The following is a 23,656-nucleotide window of genomic DNA, read 5'->3' on the forward strand; positions in this document are numbered from 1 at the left end:
ATATAAATATTTATAAATATTTATTTATATTATTTAATGTATTATAATTTAATTATAATTTATAATATTGTGTCCTAATGATGAACATGTTTTATCATTTCATTTACTTTGGTCTTTAGTAACACTTTATCCTATCCTTCATAAATGTCTGCATGTGTTTTAGTTGATCCATTCCTAGATACCATATAACTTTTGTTGCTATTGTAAATGGTATCTTTTTAAAAATTATTGTATTCTGAGAAGTTGTTGTTTATATATAGAAACCACAGATTTTTAAATATTGATTCTGTATCCTGAAACCTCATTGAACTCTAATCTATTAGTTCTGATAATTTGTACTTTTTCTTGGATTTTCCATTTTTATTTATGTCATCGGAATGTCAAAACTTTGTTTCTTCTTTCCGTCTTTATACCTCTCATATGTTTTTCTTGGTCTGTTTCTTGGAGTTGGATTTCCAGTACAATATTGATTGTAGTGGATATTCTTTCTTATTCCTGACTTTAAAGAGAATTTTACTAAAAGTTTGCCGTTAAGTATAGGGCTCCCTGTGTATTTTTGCAGACACCCTTAGATATATTAAGGAAATTCCTTTCTATTCCTAATTTGCTAATAATTCCATATCTTGAATGGGTGTTAACACATCTACATCTACTGATACCAATTTTTTTCTATATCTGCTGATACAAAAATGTGGCTTTCCTCCTTTACTCAGTTAATATACAAATTATTGCAGAGAATTAATTTGGAGAAAATTCTTACTCTCACATTCTTGGAGTGAATTCTACTTCATCATGGTATATTTTTACAAAGCGTGCTTCATTCATTTCATCTCTTTTGCTGCTTGAGATATAATTTTCTGAGGTGATTTATAAGTAAGTCAAAATCTTCTAGGGTTATAGAAATTCCTCTTTCTCCCTAGATGTCCATCCACTGATGAAAGGATAAAGAAGACACACACACACACACACACACACATACACACACAAAATTGAGTTTTACTCAGACATCAAAGAGAATGAAATCTTGCCATTTGCAGCAACCTGGATGGAACTAGAGTATGTTATGCTAAGTGAAATAAGTTAGAGAAAGACGAATACCATATTATCTCACTCACATGTGGAATTTAAGAAGCAAAACAGATGAACATAGGGGAAGGAAAGGAAAAATAAAATAAGATAAAAACAGAAAGGGAGATAAACCATAAGAGACTCTTAACTATGGAGAACAAACTGAGGGTTTCTGGAGGAGGGGAGGGGCATGGAGGATGGGCTAAATAGGTGATGGGCATTAAGGAGGGCACTTGTTATGAGCACTGAGTTCTGTATGTAAGTGATGAATCACTAAATTCTGCTCCTGAAACCAATACTACACTGTATGTTAACTAACTTGAATTTAAATAAAATTTTAGAAGAAAATCTTTGTAATTTTATCAGTTTTTGTTTTGAGGGTATATTATTAGGTGTATGTAGACTTAAATATTCAATCTTCCTGGGGCGCCTGGGTGGCTCAGTCGGTTGGGCATCTGACTTCGGCTCAGGTCATGATCTCGCGTTCCGTGAGTTCGAGCCCCGTGTCGGGCTCTGTGCTGACAGCTCAGAGCCTGGAGCCTGTTTCAGATTCTGTGTCTCCCTCTCTCTCTGACCCTCCCCCGTTCATGCTGTCTCCCCCTGTCTCAAAAATAAAATAAACGTTAAAAAAAAATTTTTTTTAAATATTCAATCTTCCTAATGAATTGTCTCTTTCATTGTTAAGAATGATACCCCTTATCCTGAATGATTCTTTGTCTCCTTTTTTGATATTAATATTGTTCCACTAGCTTTCTTTCCACTGGTTAATTCTCTGGTGGGTTTCTTTCAATTTTCTTACTTTCATTTGACCTATGTCACTATGTTTTAAGGGCATCTCTATGAACAGCACATAGGTAGATTTTGTTTTCCCATGTTATTTGAGAACTTTTTCCTTTAGGGGATAAGTCAGTTCCTTTCACTCTTCCAATGCACCCTTCCTTAGTTTTTATTTTGCAATGTGAATCAGTTTGCAATTTGCAATTTAATCAGCCAATTTGTAATAATAATTATAAGAACGGGATGTAAATAAAAGGTCTTAGTTAGATAATGCACTGTATCTGAGGGCTTAAGTTTAAGTAGGGGTGGCTCTTCTCCCAGTCAGGAACGACCACTGTCACAGCAAACCAAATTCTAGTGAGCCTCATCCAGCTGCAGCTGGAAAAGACTCTTGGTCTAGTTGTAACTTTCAAGGGAATGAACAATCTGAGAAGTCCAGTTGCTAAGTGGCCTATGCAAAAAAATGAGAAAATAAAAACTGTGTTCCATACATTTTACCAAAAAAGAGATTAATTTGGATGCTCAAGAGCCTCCTTTTAAATACGAATCTTCCTCAATCATCTGTCAATCACTTGACCATACCCATTACTGAGCAAAGCTTGATGAGCATTGTGCCTGACACTATATCAGGATACAGGAAGCGTTGTAAGTGTTCTCTCTGCCCTCTTGGGCGTTAGTCTAGACGGCAGGCTGGGGTAATCACAGTGTGTCCAGCACTCCAGACTGACTTCTAAAAAATATTAAGCCTCAGGGGGCGTGGGTGGCTTAGCCGGTTAGGTGACCCACTCTTGATTTCAGCTCAGGTCATGATCTCGCAGTTCCTGAGTTTGAGCTCTGTGTTGGGCTCTGTGCTGACAGTGCGGAGCCTCCTTGGGATTCTGTCTTCCACTCTCTGCCTCTCTCTCTCTCTCTCTCTGTCTCTCTCAAAATAAATAAATAAGCATTAAATAAAAATTAAATAGGGGAGCCTGGGTGGTTCAATTGGCTGAGTATCTGACTTCAGCTCAGGTCATGATCTCACGGTTTGTGAGTTCAAGCCCCCCGTTGGGCTCTGTACTACAGCTCAGAGCCTGGAGCCTGCTTTGAATTCTGTGTCTCCTTCTCTCTCACTCTGCCCCTCCCTTGCTTGTACTCTGGCTCTCTCTGTCTCTCAAAAATAAATAAATTTCACATTTTTTTAATTAAAAAAATAAATGATTGAATTTAAAAAAATATGAAGTTTAATAATTCCAAATGAACTTGGTCCAAAGAGTTCTTCCTCCTGAATAATTTAAAGACTTGGACTCTGCACCATTTTTCAAGAAAATCAGTGCTGCGTGAAACTCTAAGGGTCACAGTATGTGAGCACATCTCCACACAGCTATTCTCCTCGAACACAACCATCTCTTTCCCTCATTCTGAGCATTCTGAACATGCTGTCACCATGAAATGAGACACCTGAAATATGAGATTTCAAGTAAATTGGATTTATCTGAAATCCTTCCAGAATTTTCCCTCCTCTTCAACTCCATGGCTCAAAGATCACTTTGCAAGAGTTGTTATTTATCCTCAGTCATTCTCAGGGACCCTGCTGTGTCACTGGATCAAAGAGCAAAGTTCACTCACAGTTAACTGATAAATTGTTAGTGAACCTGTGCACAAAAAAACAATCCCCTACAATTATTAACTGGACAACCGAATTTGTCAAGTTAATAATTTTCCCCCTTACTTTCCCATGATTTCCCAATTATTTCCATAATTATGAATTATCTTTTTTCAAGAGAGATTCTAATATTTCCCTAGCTGATAATACATATTCTTAAGCTTCAAGGTAATTCATTATCTGAGAAATAGTGATGGCAAAACCCTCTTAACTGATGTCCAGCTCCTCCTATTGACCAGTCATGTAAACTGGGGTCGTTCCTCATCTTTCTGGTCTCATTTATCATGGAGAAAATTATACTAATTTGCGTGAAGGGAAGAGAAGAAACAGACTCAGGGCACAGGTCTCTTAAAGTCCCTGATAAGTCAGAGGCAACATCTGTTGAATACTAATTTTGCCTGTGAACCTCAGGTAAGATCTTAAATTGCTATTTCAAGGGACTCCCGGACAGACGGTGAAGATCTGAGGGAGTCTAAACTTCTCCCTCTCCCTAGCTTTCAGATTCGGCGACATCACTGTAAGTCTAAAGTGATCCAAAGACCCAACATCTTGGAAAACATTCTTGTGCAATGTTAGTTGATGACATCTAACTGGAGTGCATTTAAAATGGACGTACATTATTTTTTTTTCTTTTTTTAATTTTGTTTAAATCCAGGTTAGTTAACATGTAGTGTAATAATGGTTTCAGGAGTAGAATTTAGTGTTTTGTCACTTACACATAACACCCAGTGCTCATCCCCACAAGTGCCCTCCTTGTGCCCATCACCCATGTAGCCCAACCCCCCACCCACCTTCCCTCCAGCAACCCTCAGTCTCTTCTCTGTATTTAAGAATCACTTGTGCTTTGCCTCCCTCTCTGTTTTTATCTTATTTTTCCTTCCCTTCCTTTCCTTCCCGTCCCCTATGTTCATCTGTTCTGTTTCTTAAATTCCACATGAGTGAAATCCTATGGTATTTATCCTTCTCTGACTGGCTTATTTTGCTTAGCATAATGTACATACATTCTGACCTAGAAACCTCTCTTCAAGGATTCATCCCAAGGGAAAAAAACAAAACAGTTAGTTTAGAGCACAAGATTCTACACCCCAGGATGATGCAGAAAACACAACTGTCTGTCAATAGGGACTCACTAAGCAAAGTATACAGAGACTTCCAGTTTCCACTTCAACATGTAAAGAGCTTGGAAGTGTCACCACCACCCTGACAACAGGAAGCTGGACAAACTGAAAGCCAATGGCTTTTCTGGAACCCATCGGGGGAGGGAAGTTGCCGAGTGACCTGTCACTGTGAAATCTAGGGATACAGGCAAACCCTGAAAGTCACAGCCTAGACCTTCTTTACCTGGAGCAGCTACCAGTGGAGCCATTACTGGTAGAAACACCGTATGCAGTAACTTTAACAAATTGCTGGGGGCTGAGGGTGGACCAGCATGAGAGTGAGAAACTCGCTGGTTGCCAGAGTCAGAGGACGACCCCAAAGTGCTATGAGCCGTACCTACAGTAGGAATATCGCCAGGCTGTCCTAGTGAAGGTCCCTTCATCGCGCTGGCTGGGGAAGCAGAAGAGTAACCATTGTGAAATATGTCCAGAGACTTCACTTTCCCAAAGATCTAGTCTCTGGGGGAAACGGCTTGGACAGAGCCTTGCATCAGCTGCGAGAAGGGCATCTCTCCAACTCCAGCCGTCTTTCTGCTTCCTACCTCACCTAAGGGAGGAAAAAAAGAACACAGCCAAGGTTTCAGCTGCCTCGAGAGAGTGTTGTTGAGAGCATCTGGGTGGGACACCTGAGACATGGAGATTCTAAGAAAGAATCCAGTGAATCTAGTTAAGGCCCCTATGTAAACTTCCAAGACTCCAGCGGGTAGAGGTAGAGACCTACTGGTCTTGTGGCTGCCACCCAGGACAAGCCTCTTAAGTGACCCCCCTCGCATCAAACATGCCACCTAAAAATCTGGAGCAGCCTGCCTCTTCCATCAGTCTGTCCGCGCCCTCCGCATACAGGGGCTAGTTTGTGAACCAACACCTTTTCCCCACCAAGCTCCACCTGCCCTCGTTGCTGTCCCCACTTGTCACTGCCACGCCCAGGCACGAGGGCTCCTGGGCCACAGCGGTGGAAAACCTGGGAAAGAGATACTTATAGCAGCCCGGATGGGTCTTAAAAAAATAGCTGTGAGCGAAAAAGAAAGCATACATTTAGATAAACTAAAACTGCCTCTGCTGCAAACATTATGGACATTTCCCAAGAGTACAAAGCAACAGAAAGACATATATTAACCCCATGAAATAGTTGCCCATGGAGATTCAGGGTGGGGTCAGCAGGAGTGCCAAGTGGGAATTTTAGAAATTGAAATATAATAAAATTAAAACACCCTAACTCCTCAGCTCTCCCCTTCTTGCCCTATTAAGATGCACAGTTGTCCAGGGCCTTCCTCGCTATTGGGTTCCCTTCTCCTTCCCTGGAGAGTACCAACTCCTTTCACTTTTGTCCTCCTTCTCTTCCAGGAGAACCCCAATACCAACACCCATTTCTTTACCCACTCCATGCACATCCTCTTTCTCTCTCTCTCTTATTCACACCCCTCATTTCTCAACCTCTATCCCCTTCAACGATACCTTGAGCCTTCCCCACAGCCACCACCACCCTCACAGAGAGACGCGCGTCCTGATGAGAACCTGCTGGAACACAAAACTAACAAAACTAGTCCAGAAGACCTATACTTTGTCTGCCCTCCTTCTTTCTCCTTTCTGTCTCCCACTTCGTTTTCTTTTCTCTGCCCTAAGGCACCGGTGCCTGCCCTGGAAGCTCTGGGGCTTGGCCCAAGTGAAGGCAGCAACCGCTCCAGAACCCCCCTCGAGCTCCTCCCCTTCCGTCCTAAACTCAAAGTCCATCCGGCCAGTGAGCAGTTCGAGCCCTTCCCCCGACCTGCTTCCACAGGCACTGGCTCCCTGGCTGGGAGGGAGGACTCCCGCCGGGAGACACTTGCTGTGAGCTTTGCACCTGCAGACCTCCTCTTCCAGGATCCCCAAGATGTGCCCTTCCTTGAGCCGTGAGTGGAAACCAGGGGCACGGGGGTGAGCTGAGGGTTGGCGAGAGGGGCTGGGCTGGGCTCAGAGTCTGTGGCCTGGGATTCTGGGATTAGGCCTGCATGGGGGCTTGGATTCAGGCCATCTGACAGAGCGATCCTTCCCCGAGCAGCCCCATGCCCCCTGTCCATGCCCAGTATTTTTCAGGGCCTGCTCTTGCCCTGAAATGAAACCCATGGATAATAAAACCCAACTATGCACAATTTCAGAATGAAAACAATGCGGTATTTTAGCTGTAATATAAAGAAGAAATGAAAGCAATTCAAAATTAAGCATTAACTGCAATAAGCAGATACTCAAGGATGATGACTTTAAAAGACATAAAGCCTCCTCATGAATGTCCACCATGCCCCAGGAGGTAGTATCATTGCCTCAAGCACCCACCTACAGTGCAGAGCCTGTGGGGAATTCTCTCTCTCCCTCTCTTTCTCTCTCCCTTGCCTGCACATGCTCTCTCTCTCTCTCTCTCTCAAAATAAATAAACTTAAAAAATAAATACATAAAGGTTACCTAATACACTATGCAGGAATAAGGCATAGTTAGTACTTTAATAAATCACCTTAATGTTCTATGAACTATGTCCATTGTGTATTTTCAAATATTCCTTCCTTCCTCTTCCCTCCCTCCCTTCCTCCCTTCCTGCCTTCCTTCCTTGCTTCCAACATGATTTTATGTATTCCATTTGGAGCTCTCACTCCACCGTCACATTCCATTCAGTTAGGTGAACCAATGACTGAATCGACCTGCCTTGACTGTTTAAAATCTAGGCTCTTCTTTATGCAGTCCTTCTTCCCAACTCTGTCCCCACTGCCAGCCTACTATCAGAGTTGCTATAGGTTTGGAGTCAAGAGAGCTTCCAGCCTTCTCAATGGGCTGCTCCAATTGTGCAGGCAGGAAAATATGGGACTGAAGGAGTGAAGGGAATTTGAATTCGTAGAAACACTCGGTCTATTTTGTTGCCGTTTCAGAAGAGTAATTAATGTAGATAGACACAATGAAAAGCTTTTCAAAAGGTGAAATTCTCAGAAAACTTAAGGTGTTATTTTTTTCTCATTTCTTTGCTGGCTAGCCGAAAGCCATTTGTTTTTAAAGTAAGAGCAAATTAATGACATTAGTGATTATTTAAGGCAGAAAAGTGAATGGGATCTCTTTGAAATAAAACATATTCAGAGCTTTTCCTTTCCAGCTTCATTTAAAACACAATTGTTCATTGTGTTTCTCAGGACTGTGACTTCACAGCCACACAAAATACCAACATTTCATCTACGGATTCAGACCTTTATGCTGAGTAAGAGACATCATTTTCTCAGCTCTCTCCACATGTAATATTATCTTGACACTGACCTTAAGTCTTCAAAATTAGCTGTATTCTTTTCCACAAGGTTTCTAGACGTCTCTTCCCACTGTGATATTCTTTAACTCTATTGTCCCATCCCACTGCTATACACAGGTCAAGATCTGTGCTGGAAAGGAAGGGTGAAAGTGGCCAATGAATGAGAAGAGAAGTAGGCTGGGAGCCAGAAATTTGAAGTTTCATTCTTGTTCTGCAGCTAGCTAGCTTGGCAAACTTAAGCAAATTAATTTACCACTTGGGTCTGCCTTCCTCGTCTAGAACATAAGCATTTTGACGACAAAAACCTGAGGCCCCTTCCAGCCCCAAATATTAAGTGATTCCTCTGACTGACCTCATCTTTGCTTTGCCACGGTCTGGTCTTGGGTCCTCATGGTCTTTGTGTTGTGTTCGGGAGGAAGGTCTTTGTGTTGTGTTTTGTCTTGCACATCGCTATGCACGCGTTTGTTATTATGGGACACTGCCTAGCGCCTGACTCTCCTGATTCTCTACAAGACTAGTCAACAGGCATTCGTTCACTGTTTACGGAGAGCCAACCTGGCATCAGGAACTGAAATTGGCACCAGGATTCAGGCACCAAGCAGCTCAAAGCTTAGAAAGCACCTCTATTGACACGGACGATATATTCGATCCATGCACCACAGTGGCAGCAGTCTGACCAACTGAAGAGAGAGATTAGTCCACCTGGCAGGGTGTGGGGGGAGATTGTGAGGGACCGCAGTGGGAAAAATGATGGCTTCTTCCAATATCCCCCATGATTTTTTTTTTACTATAGTTGAAAGAAATTCTCCTTTTTTCCTCCAGAAAATGTGTCATTGAGATACCTTAGTTTTTAGGTCCTAACTAAAGGTTGATTTAAAGTATTTTTTAATTTATTTTATTTATTTATTTTTTAACATTTTAATTTATTTTTGAGACAGGGAGAGACAGAGCATGAACAGGGGAGGGTCAGAGAGAGGGAGACACAGAATCTGAAACAGGCTCCAGGCTCTGAGCTGTCAGCACAGAGCCCGACGCAGGGCTCGAACTCACGGACTGCAAGATCATGACCTGAGCTGAAGTTGGCCGCTTAACCGACTGAGCCACCCAGGCGCCCCTGAAGTATTTTTTTAAACTAAGAAATAAACAAAATTGCCTAAAGGTCTTGATTCAGATTACTTAGTATAGGTGATTTTTACAAGCAGGCTAGTTTGCTGTTCAACTGTGGGCCCTAAGTTCACTTTACCCTTAATAGGTGCTTTCTGGACGTCTGTGACCAAGCTTGGTCTCCACACAAAACCCAGAATGCCTCCATGTGACTTCACACCTGAAAAATACCAGGTAAGAGTCAGAATTTTAGGGAAACCCAAGAGGGTGGTTCTTCTTGAAAGGGCAAAATTGTTTCCTCAAGAAAAACCCGCCAAGGTCCTGCCTGCCGCTTAGCCAGGGCATCCTAGATATTCTACCTACAAGTCACTAGGAGCATCTGAACCCTCTGACTCTGCTCCGTGCTGCTGCATGAATGGGTGTGTGTGTGAGAGACACAGAGCAGAGACTGAGCGACCTAGAGTACGAGAAAGAGGCGATCCATCTGTATCACAAGGATACAGATGTAGACACACACACACAAATACATATATCACATTTGTGGTGCCACAGATTTGCTTTTTAAAATGTCCTAGGGGCACATGTGGGGCTCAGTCGGTTAAATGCTTGACTCGTGATCTCAGCTTAGGTCACGACCTCACAGTTTGTGAGTTCGAGCCCCGCATGATGCTCTCTGCTGCCAGTGTAGAGCCAGCTCCAGATTCTCTGTCCACAAACCCCTCTCTGCCCCTCCTCACTCGCTCTCTCTCTCGCTCTATCTGTCTCTTTCTCTCTCTCTCTCACACACACACACACACACACAGACACACAAATAAATAAAAACATTTAAAAACATTTTAAAATATAATTTATTGTCAAATTGGTTTCCATACAACACCCAGTGCTCATCCCAACAGATGCCCTCCTCAATGCCCATCACCCACTTTCCCCTCTCCCTCACCCCCCTATCTACCCTTAGTTTGTTCTCAGTCCTTAATAGTTTCTTATGGTTTGCCTCCCTCCCTCTCTGTCAAAACATTTTTAAAAATCAAAATAAAATATTGCTCTGGGAGCATCTGGGTGGCTCAGTCATTTAAGCCTACAACTCTTGATTTCGGCTCAGGTCATGATCTCACGGTTTCATGTGTTGGATCTCCACATCAGGCTCTGCACCAACAGAGCACATCCTCCCCCACTCACTCTCTCTGTCTCTCTCTCAAAATAAATAAATAAACTGTAAAAATAAATAAATAAAATGTTCTGATTTTGATTACCTCATATGGCACTACGCGATCTGACCTTCACGAGTCCTTCCCTCCAAACTAGGAAGTTATAATTTTGCTCTCAGACTAAGAAATATCAGGCGCTCTCATGCTCTCTCTCCCTCTGTCTATCCCCCCTCCCTTCCTTCCTCCCTTCCTTTCCATACCCTTTATTCTACATGACACTCATAGATTAGAAACTGTAGATTCAGCAGTCGGGACGGGCCCACAAAGAAGAGCAGTATAGGAGAAAGTTTTGATAATTAAAGACATGAACACCACCAGCACCTCATTTGTTTATTCTCAAAAAAAACTGCAGGGAAAAAAAGAAAGAGAGAAAAGACATTACTGCAGACATTTACTTCCAAAGTCTTTTTATTTTATTCTACAGCTAAAAGGAATTCAAAGACAAGACTTTCCATTTAGAGGTAGAATATTTCAGCATCCTTCTTCCATGTATGATCTAGAAAGGGATCGAAGGAACACATTAATAATGTCCTGTACTTGAGAGAAAGGACCTGGGGCAAAAAGGGGACATGGGGCAAATACAGCCACTTGTGGGCACATCACAGCAGCCTAATGCTTTGTCAGTAGAGAGGCAGGCACACAGCATGTGACCTGCTGTTGATCTTGTAAGAGATGTGGAGCTCTTAAGGAAAAGGGAGATCTTAAACACTGAAATCTTGCCTTTTCACAGTCCCTCACCTATGACCGCGTCCTGGAGGTCCACAGGCTGCATCTTCCTCCTGTCCCGACTGCATATTTTCCGAAGCCTTTGCTGCTCCACCAGGGTCACATGGAATGGCTATTTGACCATGAGGGAAACAGATACCTGGATTGCTTTTCTGGGATTGTCACCGTCAGTGTTGGTCACTGCCACCCGTGAGTGTCCTCAAATTCCAGTCTTTTTACTCCAGAAGAATATATGGAGTACAAGCTAATGCTCATGTTCATGATCCAGAACTCTGGTTAAAAATTCTCTCTCCTTAGGCATATCCCAGTTTCTGGCTGACACGCTCCCTGCTATTTCCTGGGTAACAAAAAAATCTTCGCACCGCACTTTCTGTTTTCTTGACAAGGCAAGGGTTATTCATTCCCAGGCAGCATGGCGTGTACCACGTGATGGGAGCATTGCTGTGTATGTGTGTGTTTGCCCTCGCTAGAAACAGATTCCCAAAGAAAGGCAACACACTGAGGAATAGGCAGAAAGAAGGGAAGGGAGGCAGTTCTCAGAGAGCTGTGGGGCAGGTGTGTGGGGTGTGGGGTGATGAAATGAGAAATCACTTCTAGCCTAAGTCTCTCCATCACCCCGACTGATAGATGAGGCAAGAAAGGATGGTAAGAGAAAGATGGAATCAGAGCTGGAAATTTACATTAGAAACATATGGATGCATCAATCCTAAGATTCTATGGATCTTTGGTCATCAGTGCACCCACACAAATGTTCTCGGCAGGGTCTTCCGTGGTCCTCTTGGTTTTGATGCCATTATCTCATTTTAATGCCTATTTTTCTCTTGTCTTTCATAATCTGACCAACAAAACTCACATGAAGCGGGACCAAAATAAAACAGCAAGCCAAAATAAATTGAATAAGTTTGGGTCCTTCTGTCAAAAGTAGGAGCAAAGGGTCTTCTGGAGCCGCTGTCAGGTGGTAGGAGTGAGTTGTAATCCCAGAGTCTGGCCTCACCAATTCCTCCCACAGCCTTCCTATTTCTGTCTCCGGGAGTCACTGGTCCCATGCAAGGTTCTAAGGAGCATGTAAAATAAAATTCTGGTGCAGTCTAAAACATACAATAAACACACATGAAGGAAGGAAAAGATAAACAAAGTAGGGAAACGTTTTACATGTTCTCATGAATAATGTTGGGCATCGTCCCCGTTAGTCCACCACTCACTGCTTTCATGACCTCTGTGCTTCTCCTGATCTCCCTCTGACCCTGAAGCTTGCCCTCTGACCCCCTGACTCAAGGGGCCCCAGCCTCTTCCCTTCGCCCTCTGCTCTTCTCTCTATACCCTCTTAGTGCATTAATACTCTGCCCATAGTCTCAGCTCCACCCCTTTTCCCCATCCTGATCATTTTGTGACATTTTCAGCAGCCTCCCCCAACTCTCTTTTTCATCTTGCTCCCTCGCCAAGCTACTATAATAACTCTAATAGGCCCAGAGTGGGCATTAAGGCACCCCACATTTCCTGCAGCCTCCAGAACACCCCCACACACACACACCCCATGATATTCCACCATCAGCTAAAATCCAACATTAGCGCCAAATCCATCAAACCCTCTACTATAATATTTCTGTTTCCATATTCATGTATTCAAAGTGCACAAGTGAGCCTCCTACCATGTGAAGGAGCTGGGCGGCCACTGGCTGCATGTCTCAACTAATCCATGAGTTTCCCCAATGTTACAGGCAAGAATGGTGAAGTCATCTTTGACTCTTCCCTGCCCAGAGGCAACCTGATACTGAGATCTAGCTTTCCCTCCACTGAAATGCCTCTCCTACTGGCCCCTACTGGTTCCCACCAAGCCCAGTCTCTAGAACCTCTCTTTCTGGCACACCTGGAAGGCTACCTTGCCCTCATGACTGGATTCACCATTACCAGTCTTACCCTTTTCACTCTACCCTCATGGGGCTCACATATTTACTTTGCAAAAAAATGCTTTCATCAATTATCTGTTAACTGTAAGAGTTCATTGATTGTCTGCAATTTTCTAAAATGAGTCATAAAACCCAGACCACAGGAGAAGTTAGTTGGTAAAGTGCCCCATGAAAAAATAAGTTTTAAAAGCCCTGTAAACTCCATCTCCCTTCTGGGGAGAAATAGTATGTATTTGTCTAATAAAAGCACTGGCAAGTCCTGCAGTAAAGAAATCTGTTTGAACTGGTACTTCTCAAAATCACTGAATCATTATTTATTTAACCACTTCACTGATTCTTTTTTGAGAGAAAATTATTAGTAACAAACAGAACTGGTGTGTACCTTTAGCCATTGATGCCCTTTGGATCAAGTTTAAACATCCTGGCTTATGTTTTCAAGGCATTCCTAGTCAGGTCCTACCTCTCTATGTACCCTAAGTTCTTACTATCCCTCAACGCCAACCTTCTGATCCTTCACAGGATATGGTTTCATAGTTACAAAGCGTTCATCCAAAGTGACCACTATTAGGAAGCAGATATTGGAATCTCCTCTGAAGGAAGAAGGCCTGCTCTTGTATACATGTGTTTGATGTATCTGTAACTCTTTAGAAGAATAAAATGAAAAGACACCTGGGCTTAGATGTAGTCCTGTTTAGTTTGGAAACTGTTCAAAGGGTATTTAATAAGAAATCCTAATCAGAAGAGAATCTATGTCCCAAACTCCCTCCTAAAATAGGACTTTCTTTTCTAAAATCTGTAAGGGATAATCATTTGGTCTCCTTTTGAACACTTCCCTTGGCAAAGACCCCATTACCTTTCAAGGCACCAATCCCATTGCCAGACAGCTCTACTGGTTACAGTTCTTCCTCACATGTGGATGAAACCAGCCTCTTGAAACTATTTGAGAACTAGCCATAGATTCAGGGTCAATGGCTGGTGTGTGTGTGTGTGTGTGTTTTGGAGGAATGTGCCCACTGGCTGCATGGGGAACTCAGCTCTTGTGTTTATCCAGGAAGGTGAACGCAGTGGCACAAAAGCAGCTTGGACGCCTGTGGCACACAAGCGCCCTCTTTTTCCACTCTCCAACCCATGAGTTCGCAGAGAAGCTTTTGGCACTTCTTCCAGAGCCTCTAAAGGTATGATGATCCCAGCTTAAAGGAACAGGGGTCTCATGACCCCAGGAGAGCTTCCCGAGGAAGCAGGAATATGAACAGGGAATTTGGTCCACGAATCGAACATCTGAAATAGTGAGCTAATAGCCATTTCTGAGAGCAATCGAGGAGAAAGAGGGAACTATGAATTGCTGGTGAAGCCAGGCAGTGTTCACTCATCACCTCCAAGCCTCTGCCTCTTCTCGAAGTTCTCCTCACTGCCACATCTCTGCCAAATCACTTAGCAGAAGCCCCAGCCCTCCTTTATGGACACTGTCCTCTATGTTCCTCAAGAGGTTTTCATCTCTTTGCTCCAGGGCTCCTCTACGAATTCATTTGTATGTCTCCTGTTATATAGAGTGGAGCCAATTTTTTTATGTTTATTTATTGATTTTTGAGAGAGACGAAGAGAGCACTAGGAAGGGAGGGACAGAGAGAGAAGGAGAGAGAGAATCCCTAGCAGGCTCTGGGCTATCAGCGCAGAGCCCGACGTGGGGCTAGATCTCACGAACCATGAGATCGTGACCTGAGCCGAAATCAAGAGTAAGACACTTAACCAACTGAGCCACGCAGGCGCCCCAGAGTGGAGCCATTTTTTGATAAAATTAATATCCTGTTCAGTTCATTTGCTCTAAGATGCACTTAGACATTTTTTTGCTAAACGAGATGTTTTTCTGCATCAGAAATGACTGGTTTTTAACTGAATTGAGATGTTAAAATGTCGGCCAAGATTTGCACTTCAGGATTCAATAAGTTAGTATATATATATAAGAATATAGGGGGGTGGGAGGGAGGGCAGGGTGGGAGGGAGGACAGGGTGGGTGATGGGTATTGAGGAGGGCACCTTTTGGGATGAGCACTGGGTGTTGTATGGAAACCAATTTGACAGTAAATTTCATATATTAAAAAATAAAAAAAAAATAAAAAAATAAAAAAAAGAATATATATAGTACCTGTAGATATATATAATATAGATGTATAACATGTAAATATAGTACTATATATAATATATGTATAGTGCCCAGTACCTGGTATTGGTTTTTCTTACTATAGCTTCTCTATCTACTTCACCCTCTGCAAGAGATGAAGAAAGCTGGGCTAGAGGCAACCTAAGTCCAGCCCAGTCATGCTCACAGAGGCGCAGAAGCAGGGACATCAGCAAGGACACAAGCTCATGCTCCCCAGGTCCTGAGCCCGGAGGACCCAGTTCCCTTCAGTTCTCCCCTTTCTCTTAGCCAAGAGGAGCTTCGTGTTTTGTGTGTTCGCTTGTTCTCTCAACATTCACACACACCAAACAGACAAACAGGGACATCCTCTGGGGCTACAGGACCAGGGAGCCTGCCTTGTCCAAGCCTTCAGAACCCTGTCGGGTGGTTGTGGTTCAGGAGCTAAGCAACCTGGTCCTCAGATCCACTCACCCACTAACCACTACATACCCTTCAGCGGGTCTCCCCATCTTAGCATTTTGTAGAGCATTGAATAAAGCCAGTGAAAGTCGAGAAGTTTCACAACTGGGACAATCCTTAGCCAGTTTTGTATCTCTAGCACTTAGCAGCTGCTCACTGAAAAGCTGTAGAATTAATATAGTACTTGAGTGACAGAGCTGCTTTTCTGAAAGGAACGCCCCTTCCTAATTAGAGGCTGGGACACAGTCTTAGCAATTTTGCATTAATTGGGGAAGAAGGACATAAATTAATGTATGAGGCCTTGTGTCTTCTGTTTCCCTCCAGGTCATTTTCTTTGTGAACAGTGGCTCCGAAGCCAATGACCTAGCCATGCTGATGGCCAGAGCACACACAAATCGCACAGACCTTATTTCTTTCAGGTAATCACACCTTGGAATATTCAACTTTGATAACATTGACTTACCCCAATACTAAATGTGCGTCTTTAAAATATAGCATGGGGAAGGCGGAGGGGCGTTTTCCCGGGAGTATCATTCTGATTTTAGAGCAGTATCAGTGAAATGAATTTTATGACTGGATAACCCCATCTAAACTGGCCTCATTCAAGGTAGGGGTCCCTGACTGGGGTAAAAAACAGCTTGGAGTACTACTTATGTCATAGATCATCTGATAAAATTAAATAGATGGTCATTTGACAGTTTTTGGACTCTGAAGGTGTGGTATTGACCACGATATATGCCAAGTGGTGAATAACTGGTCTATATGCGTAGATGCTCACGGCTCTACCATATGACAGTGGACACATTTTCATCTCTGCTTATGATCAGGAGCCCTCTACTTACTTCCTAGTGCCAGTGGCACCAAATTTTCACCTCTTCTCCTCCCTAAGGTCAGAGGATACATATTGAACCTGTATATTTCTACTTCTCTGGGTGACTTTTGAAAATTGACAATGTAACAGATTAATTATAAACCCTTGGTAGCTATATTAGCATTAAAAACAATAGAAAACTTAGCATTTTGTTTGCAGTTTCTTCCTTTGGGTAATTTTATATAACACCTTTTTTAATGTTTATTTATTTTTGAGACAGAGAGAGAGCATGAGATGGGGAGCGGCAGAGAGGGAGACAGAGGATCTGAAGTGGGCTTTGTACTGACAGCGGACAACTGATGTGGGGCTCAAACTCACGAACCATAAGATCACGTACTGAGCCAAAGTCTGATGCTTAACTACCTGAGCCACCCAGGTGCCCCTATATAGCACTTTCAAGCATTATCTTTTAATGTTTATGTCAGAGGGTGACTTATAGTAAAAGTACATGGAATGAAGAGATAGTCTCATTCTTTTATCTGTCTGGCCATAGATTCTGTCTCATTTCCAAAGAAGATCTGATGACCACAGCACATCCAATACTGCACATTCCATATAATATGCCCCACAGTAACTATAGGCATAAGGAAACATTTACTGTCAAAGAAATATGGCAATAAAAAATGTGACTGATGTTTTACCCAAATAAACCTCCCAGAATATACATGTCCAGATAAGTATTGATCTATTCAAAGTGGACATGTGTTGCTAGGGTTCAACACACAGTTGTGTCTCCTCTTTCAAGATAGATGACCATCCTTTTGAATAGCCTTAATAATCCTAAATCCTCATTTAAGGGTGATTTTGATTTGAGAATTATCAAAACCCTTTTGAAGCCAAGATGGGGGATCAGAATGATTTATACTAACTGTGGTAGTTTCAGGTTCAAAAAGAAACAAAACCTGTGTTGTTGTTTTTTTATACACCAGATAAAGTGGCTCATGAGGCATTTGCACAACAGCGACATCACAGAACAAATATTTGGTTTCTCAAGGTGACTGCTTAAAAGAATAATACTCATTGGATATAATTCCGGACGTGTTGCTAAAAGATGAGTCTCTTTGCTTAAGAGTGACTAAGTAGGGCAGGTGCCAAGGTCAGAGTTCTTGCCCAGATACTCTCCAGATCTTCCTTTCACAATTTCATGTCTATGACACCATCAGAAAAGACAAATAAGTAAATTCTCCTGGCATAGGCTCAGAGGTTTCTTAGAAATCATTGGAGTTACACATTAATGGTGTTCTATGTTGTCTCCATAGGCTTCACGGATCTTCTCTTTTGTCCTACACAATAGTCCACAGGCCAGCAATCAAAGAAAACTGAACCTGACCCCATCTTCTCACTGTTTCTTCTCTGCAGAGGTGCCTACCATGGGTGCAGTCCATACACACTTGGCTTGACAAACGTAGGGCCCTTCAGGATGGAGCTCCCCAGTGGGCTGGGCTGCCAATCAGTGAGTTTTGAGATTTTGGTCTGGTTTCTCTAAAGTCTGCTCTGCACGTGGTATGACTGATCAGATTTTCCCAGTATCAGGATCAGAAACGCATATGAAGAATATCATTCATCAGGGGCCAGATTTTACTTACTTGAACCAAAGCCCCCTTGGAGGAAACCTTTAGTAGAAAGGCCTTCAGACTCTGAGCAATTAATTACAGGGATTTTTACAACTCGCTTTGCTTGAAAATAAAATCAGGTAAACCGCAAATAAATGCATTGAGATTAGTTCTCAGAGCCTCGAATGCATAAGATTTCTACAGACCCATCCTTGTACTCACCTTTTGTTCTCACTTGCTGTACCCACCTGAACATCAAATCAGATACCTAATTATTCCTATTCTGTCAGATGCCCTTACCCGTATAACTCTTGAGCAAGTTGTTTCCAGGCTGGCACTGAAGTCAGTTTCCTTTGTAAAGTGCCCACATAACTGGTTTCTAAGAAAAAATTATCTTTTCAAACCAAAGTATTAGGTTTTTGTCCTAAGTGGGAGAGGAGTATGGGAGGAATCTCAATATCAAATTAAGAAGCCCTCCTATCCTGACTGGTATCATATGTGTCTTGTCCTCACAGTTTTGCCAAATGCCTTCTTTTGTCATTTGCAGACAATGTGCCCAGATGTTTTCCGGGGCCCCTGGGGAGGAAGCCACTGTCGAGATTCTCCAGTGCAAACAATTAGAAAATGCAGCTGTGCACCAGGTTCAACTGGGCAGGGAGGGGGGTGCGGAGTGGCCGGGAGGGTGGGTAACGAAACCGAGAAAGGCCGAACCGTTACTCAGTGAACAGATTTGACCCAATGGAAAAGGGAAGAGCCAAAGGAAACAAAACAGGAAAGCAAGGCCTCGTAGCGTCAACATGCATCATGCCTACTACCGCTGTGCTCTCTGGCTGTGAGGGGAGCATCTCTGGTCATCAGAGCCAAGCTAAACAAACTCCCACTTGATACTTCATTAAAGGAGTTCCGTCAGCTCTGTTAGCAATAGCTCTGCTATCAGCTTGAAAAGAGAACAAGGCTGGTGGGATTGTTTACCAATTCCCAAAGGAGGAGGGGGAGAGGGAAAAGAATACTTTCAGCCGTTTCAAAACTCCTGTCAGGAAGTTCCCCCAAGGGACTCAGAATGCCAGCCAAAATGAGGGCATCTGTCAAAACTTAAGGCCATTGCCAAAGTCTGTAGACATCTCTGGCAAATGTTTTAAAGGCATTCTCAAAAGGAGAGTTCCCATTTACCAACCGCATTTATATTTGCATTCTCTACCTATTCTTACCAGAGGGGAGGGATGGAAGCAGCAATTCTCTGCTAATCAGCAGTCTCCCCTGTGCTTGTCGGCACAGTTCAGGACCTCGGAATAGCTGCTTCTAAGTAGTGCTGAAAGAAAGAGCTCAATGCTTCTGCCCAAGACGCTTAATGGAACAGTTTTGAGTCACTCGGGTTGAAAAAATGCAAATGGAAGTCTTAGAAATCAGCTTTGAAAGGAAGAAAGAAGATTCACAGTCACCTTAAAATTCAGATAGGATAATGGCAAAATGGAGACAGGGGGATAAAAGAATGAGCATTGAAATAGGATGCCATGGTCACAGAACTTAAAACTCTAAGGAAATTTAAAGCTATATTAAAAAAAAAACCCTCCCCTCTCCACTTTAAAAAATCGGGAAACCAAGGTCCACACCTGAGAGGCAGCAGAGCTAGGACTTGACCCCAAGCCTTCTGACTCCAAACCACTGCTCCCTACCTATGGCCACCCCTGTCACACTGTCTTGCCAGCAGGATGAACCCAGGCTTAAAAATAATTCCTGTTCTGGCCAGGATTGAGGGGACCCACGAAGTCAGGAGACCTGGATTCCACTCCCAGCCCCAGCTGGTTCAGCTGCAAGCAAAGGCTCCATCTGTCACCTCGGCTTTCTCATTTGTAAGATACAGATGGCAGCAGCTGCCCCCAACCCCTCACTACAAGGCTTCATGAGATCAAGAGAGGAGAGTTTTGGGTACAGAAAGGCAGATAATAGCAATACCGAGGGTACCTGTAGAGCCGGACCCACATATCCTACCTGGATGGCATCGAGAACTAAACTCGGTTTCATGCACCTCATCGACCTCAATCTGACCACAACGCGGGCAGCAGAGAGCCTAGCCAGCAGAAGCACTCAAGAGCTGGCCATCTCCTTCCGTCCCTACTCTGTGTCCCTGCCTTTCTCCATCCTCTCTGCCTCCTCCCTCTTCGAGGCTTTCTCTGCTTAGGCCAATTTGAAAATACTAGAACCCCATGGTCATCTCTCCAGTGGCCTCCGGAGGCTTAATGATAGTGACAGACATACCCTTCTGCTCCTCTGAACTGTTGTCTTTGGCATATCTGAAGTCAGCTGTTTTCTTAACTCACATCCTCAAGAGACACAACTGATATATGTATTCAAACAGAATTGCAATATGGAAAGAGACTTCACACTCCTCCAGCACTTTGGGGAACTGCGCAGTGTTTGGTCTTTGTTGCAAAAAGGTGTAGTCACATGTTTGCAAATGCAACCCAGCTCGTAAAGTACTTTGAGTGTAGAAGATTCCGGTTCTCCGTTCCTCTTAGGGTGCGTTCACTGGGCGCTTACGGGTACCAATCTTGGTGGAAGTCCTTTCAGTTCAGGATTAGGTCATCATTGCCCACATGGGCATAAGGAGGAGTCCAGGTTGTGAAGCTGATGTAGATGTTTCTGTGGTAGATTACATCACCTTCCTCTATCCTTTTGCCGGGATTTTGTCTTGCCAAGTGTTCATTCCGGGCCCTGAATTTAGGACGGAAGCTGTGATGACATCCACCTCCCAAAGCCCACTGCCCCACAATGCCCCAGACCTCGTCCTCGTCATGTCATTGTTCTTCACCTTTTGCAAGATGAGCTTCCTCTTCCTGCAACATTGTTCTTCCTTGGCTCTTCACTCTATTTAACTGTTTCTATACCACCAGCTAAAATAAAAACTCTCCATCTCCACTCAGTTGTTCGAATGGTATACGGGGAACATCCACTCGTTACACCCTCATTGTCATGGTGATACCACCGCACCATGTCTCTCTCCAGAGGCAGCCTGACCTGGAGTTACATCAATGAGCTCAGGAAGTAAATGTGAAATGAAGTAAACAGCTGATTACAGGAGGTGACCCCTCTCATCACTGAACTCGTGGGCAAGCGGGGGACAAATCATGAAAGGTCTATCACAGGTTCACGCAAAGCCTGCTCTCAGTTTGGTTTTGGCCAGATGTCAGCCATCGGGGTTGACTTTGCTTCACACTCCCCCCTCTCTCCTTACAGATGGGCGTGCTAAATTTCCCAAATTATTTCTTTTCATATGTGATCCATCCTTTAGAGTCATCCCAGGCTCTCTGCCTTAATAAAAACTAAAAAATGGACTCTCTACAAGCGTGGGTTTACTTGTCTAGTATATCCTCTCCTCAAGCAACATAAGCGATGCTAAAAATATGCTTTCTGGATTTGGTGTCCTTTTCCTTCCTTCTTTCTTCACACTTCCAGCCCCTAATTCCAACTAACCTAGCCACGCGAGTTTTCCCAAACATCACATGTACCTTAAAACATGTTTGGGGCCAGGTAGTGTTTTTTCCAGTTTTAAATGAAAAGCTGAAGTATAAAATATATTTATGCTTCAGTTTTGATGACGATGACGGATATTTTCTGTCCCTAATCTCTCCACTTCAGGAGACAGGTCTGTGTCCATGCGTCTAAGCAAGCACTAAGATGGTATGTGGTGACTCACCTCTCAAATTGCTCTCATGGTTACTGGGCCCAGGGCGTCCGTCACATCCACATCTCCCTCTGTGCTTCTCCTGCTGTTCAAGGATACGAGTTTAAGTTCAGAAACTGTGTGGTGCTGTTTAGAATCAAATTAGAGGTGTGGGTAAAAATTCTGAAGTTTCAGTCACGTATGGATGCCATAGATCTGGGACCTTTAGTATTCCAGAGAAGGCTTCCTCTCCTTTGCTACCATGGATGGAATTTATCCGGCTCCAGTGCATTCCTCTTTAGACTGGATTCTAATTCTTCTGTAACCATATTTATTATCTCAAAAGATTGAGACGCTTTGTAGCTTTAAAATTGTACATCAGATTAAGTGGCAATAAAAGGTAAATAGAGTTATTATCACATAGATTAAATCCACTCCCCAATTACATCTGAATTAAATCTACCCCTTTGAGAAGATGGCATCCTTAGGTGAAACAGCTGTGTATATCAGACTCAGTGACACTTTGGGGCATTTTTCCCCCAGATGGACATGACTGAAGTGGTTCATTTATGCCTTACAGCTATCCTCGTCTCTCTGCTCAAACCAAAGTACAGGTTGTTCTGAAAGAAAGTTCACCCTTCAGAAATTTATACCCTCATATCCTGTTTACTGTATTGTAAAGATTCTAGTCAATTTACTCATCGGATATTCTTTTTTTCTGTGCTCTTCCCATTCTTCTGAATGTCATTCTTACGTCTTCAAATGCTATGTTTTGCTTGTTTGTTTGTTTGTGGTTTTTATTGTTCTTCGCAGACTGCTGCCAAGCAAGAGACCAGTATATTGAACAGTTCAAAGATACTCTGAACACTTCTGTGGCCAAATCAATTGCTGGATTTTTTGCAGAGCCAATTCAAGTGGGTATATTGACCTTAGACGTTAATTGGGCTTAAATTATCAGAGAATTTTAATTCATACATTCATACATTCTAGAGAATTCCAAAATATTTAGGTGACCATTGCCGTGTCTCTCTCCAAATTCAATTCATTCTCTCAGTCCCCTTGAAAGAGAAGGGCCCTGATTTTCTTTTTTTTTTTTTTTTAATTTTTTTTTAACATTTATTTATTTTTGAGACAGAGAGAGACAGAGCATGAACGGGGGAGGGGCAGAGAGAGAGGAGACACAGAATCGGAAGCAGGCTCCAGGCTCTGAGCCATCGGCCCAGAGCCCGACGTGGGGCTCGAACTCATGGACCGTGAGATCGTGACCTGAGCTGAAGTCAGACGCTTAACCGACTGAGCCACCCAGGTGCCCCGAAGGGCCCTGATTTTCAACTGACCTTCAAAAACTGTCTCCTGCATTGCCCGGCTGAAAAGATAGATGAAACTATTGAATTCCTAAAATTCTAAACAAAAGGAAACCCCACCAATGTTTAGTTGCTTTAATACCCACACTGCCCTGGGGTGATTTTCTTCAGTGTTACCAAATCCCCTTAATCTACTTTGTTTCTAATCTCAGAAGAGAATAAACATTTGCATCCTTTTCCCAAAAGGCTTGGCATAAGAGTAATGGCCCCTCTCTTCACACATTGTTGGAACAGTTCTAAAGACCATTTTAAAAATTGCTAGTATTACTAATGCTAATGATGATAATGATCTTTCTTTCTTTCTTTCTTTCTTTCAACTCTTTTCAAAGGGCTATGCTGTTGTTATAGGACTCCTTGGTTTGGTCTTTTGCAGGGGGTGAATGGAGTTGTTCAGTACCCAAAGGGGTTTCTAAAGGAAGCCTTCAAGTTGGTGCGAGAGCGGGAAGGCGTGTGCATCGCGGATGAGGTGAGTGGCTGTGGAATAAGTGTGGTATAGGGCAGCCAGGACAGGAAAGGCATAGGGAGAAAACTTTTTAAACCTTCCTCTGCAACCCAAGATAATGAAGCTTTTGCTAATTGACTGGTTGGTTAGTAGATTAACAAGTATAGAACTTTAACAAGCACAGAACTCAAATATCCAAAATGAAGTCTATCAAATAAGTAGCTAACAGGCACAGCTGATGCTGTCATCACAGGTGACATGCTATCAGTCAACACACTTTTTAAATTCCCATTACGGATTGCATCAGGGACAGTTCAAAAC

General features: G+C 43.1%; 1 protein-coding gene across 1 annotated transcript in view; it reads left to right on the forward strand.

The window, feature by feature from the left end:
• AGXT2 (alanine--glyoxylate aminotransferase 2) overlaps nt 1-23,656 on the forward strand; it is a 58,721-nt gene that overhangs the window by 10,443 nt on the left and 24,622 nt on the right. Inside the window, 10 exon segments of the mRNA XM_042903166.1 lie at nt 4,838-4,986; nt 6,268-6,533; nt 9,156-9,241; nt 10,946-11,130; nt 13,900-14,023; nt 15,769-15,863; nt 17,675-17,768; nt 18,416-18,509; nt 22,343-22,443; nt 23,267-23,359. Coding sequence (XP_042759100.1) covers nt 4,838-4,986; nt 6,268-6,533; nt 9,156-9,241; nt 10,946-11,130; nt 13,900-14,023; nt 15,769-15,863; nt 17,675-17,768; nt 18,416-18,509; nt 22,343-22,443; nt 23,267-23,359 — 1,287 coding nt within the window.

The sequence above is a fragment of the Panthera leo genome, chromosome A1, assembly GCF_018350215.1.
Source record: "Panthera leo isolate Ple1 chromosome A1, P.leo_Ple1_pat1.1, whole genome shotgun sequence".
In the NCBI taxonomy this organism is placed as follows: Eukaryota; Metazoa; Chordata; class Mammalia; order Carnivora; family Felidae; genus Panthera; species Panthera leo.